The sequence below is a fragment of the Condylura cristata genome, unplaced genomic scaffold (assembly GCF_000260355.1).
Source record: "Condylura cristata isolate star-nosed mole 26May11 unplaced genomic scaffold, ConCri1.0 scaffold00005, whole genome shotgun sequence".
NCBI lineage: Eukaryota > Metazoa > Chordata > Mammalia > Eulipotyphla > Talpidae > Condylura > Condylura cristata.
In genome coordinates this window covers 48,865,629-48,871,628 of record NW_004567106.1, presented here as the reverse complement: position 1 = coordinate 48,871,628, position 6,000 = coordinate 48,865,629, and the positions used below count along the sequence as shown (strand labels likewise).

Here is a 6,000-nt window from a genome sequence, read left to right as displayed (position 1 = left end):
AAAGTTCTCACTCGAATAATTTTCAAACCATGTCAGATAACCAACAACTGCCTTACCAAGGACAGGGGCTAGGAGGTGAGGTGCAATAACGACAACTTAATACACAATTCTCATCCTGTTCAATCACTGACACTCCAGGAACCACGGTACCACTCCAGGAACTAACGACAATTTGCGTCTATGGAAAGCAGTATTCCAGAAAGGTGACCCCCGGGTCACCACAGAAGTTCCTTAGTGCATCTGTGGTAGATTTTGTTTCTCCTTCCCGCTTTTCCCTCCTCTACTATTGCTTTTCTTGGCCACTACTTTCCCGTTTCTGTGACTTTTGCCCAGCACTGGCACTAGAGGCATTAACAACTGCTGGCCTGTGGGTCAAGTTAGCCCCTGGTTGCCATACCTCTCCTAGCGTCAATGAAAACATTTTTGGTCCCTCGAAGTGTAAAATGTCTGTGCTGCCAAGTCATCCCCAAAAACGCTTCTCATATGCAGCTAAAGGGATCCTACAAATGACAAGACGCAGTCGGGGTTCAGGTAGTGTCCCTGGTCCCATCACAGCACACGACGCATCGTAGACGCCGGAGCGCCTGAAAAGCCAGAGTGAAGCTGGGCTGCAAAATGATGCCCAAACTCAGTAAACTCAGACGCGCAAGCGCCGGGCTAGCAGCGCGTCTCTCGGGCTCGCATCAAAGCGCCTGCGCACTGAAACCCGGGGGCTGGGGGCGGCGGGGAGAGAAGAGAGGCTTTTGGGTCCTGCGCTCCCACCGCTTCAGCTCCCCCAGGTCTGCAAGCCCCGCCTTCCCAAACACAGGGTGAGCTGCCGGTGCTCTCCTTCCATTGGCCCCTGGCCCTTTCCGTTTCCGCCCAGCCCTCCACAGCCCACCAATCAGTTTGCACATTTGGGTACGGGCCTGCCCCCGAGCCCGTCGCCGTGGGTCCTCCGCCTCCTCCTGCTGCTGCCTCCGCTGCTGCCTCCTCCTTCCCCACCTCCTCCGTCAGGCGGGCGTCTGCGGGGACCCGAGGGGCGGCGGCGGCGGCGGCGGCAGCGGCAGCAGCGATATGGAGCTGGGGGCCGGCGACCGAAGCGCTGCTCGCGGGCAAGGGGCCGGACCCCCGAGCACTCCGCCGCCCCGCGAGCAGGAGCGGAAGCTGGAACAGGAGAAGCTCTCCGGCGTAGTGAAGAGCGTTCACCGGCGGCTCCGCAAGAAGTACCGTGAAGGTAAACAGCGAACTGAGCGAGGGGGGGAGGGGAAGCCTCATCACCCCAATCCCTGTCACCTCTCCCCTCCCCCCAGGGGCCACCATTACAACCTGAAGGAGCTGCACGTCAGCCCCTGCCAGTGCCTTTCTCCCAGGCCCGTCCGCCCCCTTCTCGGTCTAGTCCTCTTCGGCGTCAGGCTCGCTCCTCCCGCCCCCTTTTCTTCGAGGGCCCTTCGTGAGAGTTCCAGGCCTATGGAGGAACTGAGTCCTCAACCCCTCCAATTACCGCGTTCCCATCCGGGGTGCTGAGATTGTTGTCACCACACACAGATACGTACACCCTCCGGAGGAGGGGGAGGTCGCTCTGTGCGAGGGGTGAACATAAAACACGAAGGCAGGTAAAATCCATTTGTGAAAGACTGAAAGAAACCTGACTTGCCCCTCGTTTTCTCGCGATTAACCAGCCTGTTTGGTTTGCTTCGGGGTTAGACCCCCTTCCTAGAACCTCATTCCTACGGGTTTACCCAGTCGGTGCCCCAGCTTCCTCGCATTGGTTTCCAGGGCTGCGAAGTCAGCAGGCCTTTAGCTGACTAGACTTCACCTTGTTAAATAGAAAAAGGGTTTCATTCATGTCCGCCACCTCCCATTCTTAAAATGCTTGATTTTAAGTCATTCTGTAGGCAAGAGAGGAAGAGTTCTTGGGCAGCTTCTTAAAATACTGCTTAGATGTGAATAGTGTGTGCAACTAGCAAGCCTCTTTAGGGCATAGATGCGGGTAAAGCTGGTCAGTGCTGGGCACCCCTCCTATTGAAGATGTTAAGCAAAGGAGAACGTCTTCATAGCTTTTGCTTGTGCCTGAGGCGTGTTTCTAATTGGGGCCTAGAGTTATCTTTGGTGTTCTAAAATGTAGGATTTTTTTTTCTAACAAAGGTGTTTTGTAAGATTTTAACAGTGAAAATTTCCAGCTATTTGATATGCCCCTGATAAATTTTGTGTTAGTATCAAAACAAAGGATAACTTTCTACTTGCTCTTGCTTTAACTTAACTACAAACGAAAAAGTCAGCAGTTTTTTATTGTTAGTCTTATACTTAGTAATTTAGAAGCAAAATTGTGACAGTGGAGGAACAGACATGTAGCATCATGTTACTTTTTATTTATACACACTCAGTTACTCTAGAAGATTAAAACTTAAGTATCTCTTATTCCTTTAAATGTAGTTGATGTGTTTCATTTCCCAAACTTTTAAGTTCAAAGTCTTCTTTCATTGGCAACTGTAGCCTAACTTCTAAAATAACTGCCTGAATAATCATCCTCAAAGGTGACTTACAGTTATTGTTTAATAAATAGCAATAGATAGAGAATTGTCAGGTATAGGTAAAGTGTTGAAATTTTTATTTTTAAGAATGCTGTAAACCTCAACCCAATTTATTCAATAAAATGAGTAGTTACCATAGCAACCATTGCATCATTCCTGATATTCAGAGAACACACTTACATAATGGTAGTCACTGTAAATTTCTATGTTGTTTGGACAAATGAGGAAATAAGTTTATCATGCTAATTTGTACAAATATATGCAATTTAAAGAAATAAGATTGGCTTATTTATTGTTTAAATAGATTCTATTTAACACTCTACTAATATGGCATCTTGCCGTGGAGTGTTGTTTATTCTTGTTTAGTTCTCATATGTTGAAACATGCTTATTAAGCCTAAATATTAACCAGGGGACACTTGTTTATAATAGGAATTGGTAGTTGGAAGTTACCAGAGCTAGAATAGATACTTAGATACTTCTAGTTCCTAAATAAAAAATCTAGTGTGCTTCTGGGCAAGTAACATCCTTGCAAATTGTGTGTGTGTGTGTGTGTGTGTGTATAACATATATATTATATTTACTTAAGCATACAAGAGCTGGGTAGTCAAGAGGTGCAGGAGCGGGGTGTGTGGGGATTCACTAAAGACAAAGTAGGGAGCAGAACAGGCAGATTGACTGAAATACACTGAAAGGAGCAGTGTGGTGGAGCATTGAGACAGGAGAGGTCTGCCACTGTGCCACTTGGATAGCTCCCTGGCGGGGGATCAAACTTGTGCTGCAATGGCAGCTGGTAGCTTCATGGTGCTGAGACTTAAGCCCTTGCACTACCAAGGAGGCCCCCAAACTCTAACTGTACATGTTTAAATGAGACAATTCTTTAGACATCTTAATGTCTGGTTCCTTCTCTAGCTATATTCCAGTGACATGCAAAGTCCTAGTGATAAACTAAAAATAATCTAATGGATAAGTCTTTTCTATCTTTAATCTGACTTATGAATCAAATCTTGACTTAATAAAAATCTGTTTTTAAAAATCTGTGAAAGAGTCTGATTGTATACATAATAATTGCAAAGAAATAGTTTTTAATATTTTCCTATGAGGTCATAGTATTGTTCTAACTAATGGCCCCCAGTCTGCAAGCATATTTTACAAGTTTATTTGCAAGTTTGCTCTGGTCATAAAATAATATTATAAACGGTGCTTAGGTGCTAGGTCAGCCTGCAAAGGCCTATTTAATCAGTAACAGACCTGAACTGTAAACCAATAACTATGGAAACTATATATAGTTATAATAATTTTCCCATCAGAAAATACAGTAAAAATTCCAGCTTAGACTCTTGGAATGTTAGACTAGAAGGAACCTCAAACATCTTTATCAAGTTATTCCCAAACATGGATGATCACTAGGCTAAACAGGGATGACTTTTAGAAAATTCCTGCATCCCACTTCAGGTGTACAGTTTCAAAATACCTATCATTGGGGCCTGGAAATTTCTCAGCTAGCTCTTGGAGTTGTGCTCTAAACCTATGCCTGCCTTTTGCACAGTGCACTAAATTCCCAATATTATTAAAATAACTTGCTTGATGTTATATATAGTTCGTGTTAAAACTACATATTTTATGGGAATAAGTTTTTAAGTCCAATAATGACCCCAAAATGGAATCAGAGGAGAAATGGGAAGCACCTAGAATTTTATTAGGTGAAAGGATGTAAATTGATGGGAATGTGATAATCTATGGATAGGTATTAAAGGAATTGAAACTATATGAGGTGTGGGGGGTTTTGGAAGAGATTGTAGGAAAGGAAATGAGTAGAATGAAAGAGGAGGCAAAACAGTCATGTAGTGGTAAAGATTGGAGTAAGAACTATCTAATGAGTGTTTGGCTAGGTATTAAAGGTTTTCCCTTCTTTTATCCTGGTAGTGAAATTGAAAATGAAGCAAAAATAAGAATGAAAATAGGATTTTTTTTTGACTGTGATAGATTTCTCTTCATCCTTCACCCATCCATTTGTTTAGCTGATGCTTACTTTCTGTTAATGAGTACATTTGGAATGGGGATAGAGGGATTGGGTAGCAGATAGGATGGTAAAAACTAACAGGTAGGTTTAATATACTCTTTACTTCTATAACTTTTGTTTCTAAACCCCACTCCATTTTACTGTCTGCCCTATGTCACCACTTAGCCAATTTGTGCAAAGGTAACGTGAGAGTAGATAAAGGTCAATGTTGTAGGCAGTGCTGATATCTGAAATAGTTACCAATAGGAAATGATAGGAAAAATGTCTAGCAGCAATGACAAAGGGTGTTTCCATGTCAGCCATTTATAGGTAAGAGACAAGTTTTTCAGATTGAGTTCATATAAATTGAAATATGTTTATAGATATAGATAGATAGGTATTTTCTCTACAGAATTCTAAAAATACAGCCTACATATAAACTAAAAATATTTAAAATATTTTTAAGAGTTATAGATACCTCTATTTTTAAAAAGCCAGTTTTGCTTTACAACCGGAGCTTCATTATTTAAGTCAGATCTGCATGATATAAATACATATCTAAGAACTGGGGTAAAGCACTATGTGTATTAGGTTGTCCTTCTGTGATTTTTTTTTTTTTTACATAGTCCTAGTCACATAGTGCTTGATTGTTATTATGCCTGGCATCTTTTTTATTTTTTCAAACTTAAAAAAGGATTTATGTGAAAATACCATAAGAATATAAAGGCTGCAGCTGGTAGGAGTAAAAGTATGATATCCACCCCATTTAATTTTGATTTTTTTTAACCTACCTTGTGACTGTCTTTAGCGAAGTTTTTAAATTTATTCATACTCTACCTATACTTAACTTTGTACCCAAACAGATTAAAACAGCTTATCAGATAAACCCATACAGTTTATAAATCAGTCAGAAAAAATAAAAATACATATTAACTGGATGATATTCTCAAGGTCATGGGGTTATAGCTGATCACTGTTAGTAATGACAAAATGTTTTAAATGATAATATTTTAGACATAGTTAAATAAAATAAGATCTTGCTGACACTGAAGTAGAAAGGAGAATAGAGAATAGTTAAAAGCTGCATTTTAAGAGTCAACAACAAAATAGCCTCATTAGGTACTTAATTCTTATTGATTGTCCAAATTCTTCATTGTTTGAGACAAGGGTGAGCTAGACTAGCACTTTAGGATAAACTGAAAATTTTATTTGTGATGAATATTCTTTAACAAACACCTAAAACAAAATTGGAGGAAGGGAAAAACCTAAAACGAAAAGGCCTAAAGGTGAAATAATGAATGTAATGTTAGTGTTTTCCCTGAAAAATTTTTCGACATTGCTTTCAAAATTAGGATAACAGACTTTATTTTCAAAGTTAAAAATAAAGAAAAAAATTTCTTCACTGGCTTTCAACATTTGAAAATAACTGACCAAGTCCATGACCCCAAGAAACTTTTGACAGGTTCTCTTCGTTTACTTTTTTTTT

General features: G+C 41.1%; 1 protein-coding gene across 1 annotated transcript in view; it reads left to right on the top strand.

The window, feature by feature from the left end:
- Positions 1 to 928: 928 nt before the first annotated feature.
- LOC101621931 (chromosome unknown open reading frame, human C7orf60) overlaps positions 929 to 6,000 on the top strand; it is a 43,900-nt gene continuing 38,828 nt past the window's right edge. The window contains exon 1 of the mRNA XM_004676953.1: positions 929 to 1,216. Within this exon, the coding sequence (XP_004677010.1) occupies positions 1,057 to 1,216 (160 nt within the window). The 5' untranslated portion in view covers positions 929 to 1,056. The remainder of the gene's footprint in view (positions 1,217 to 6,000) is intronic.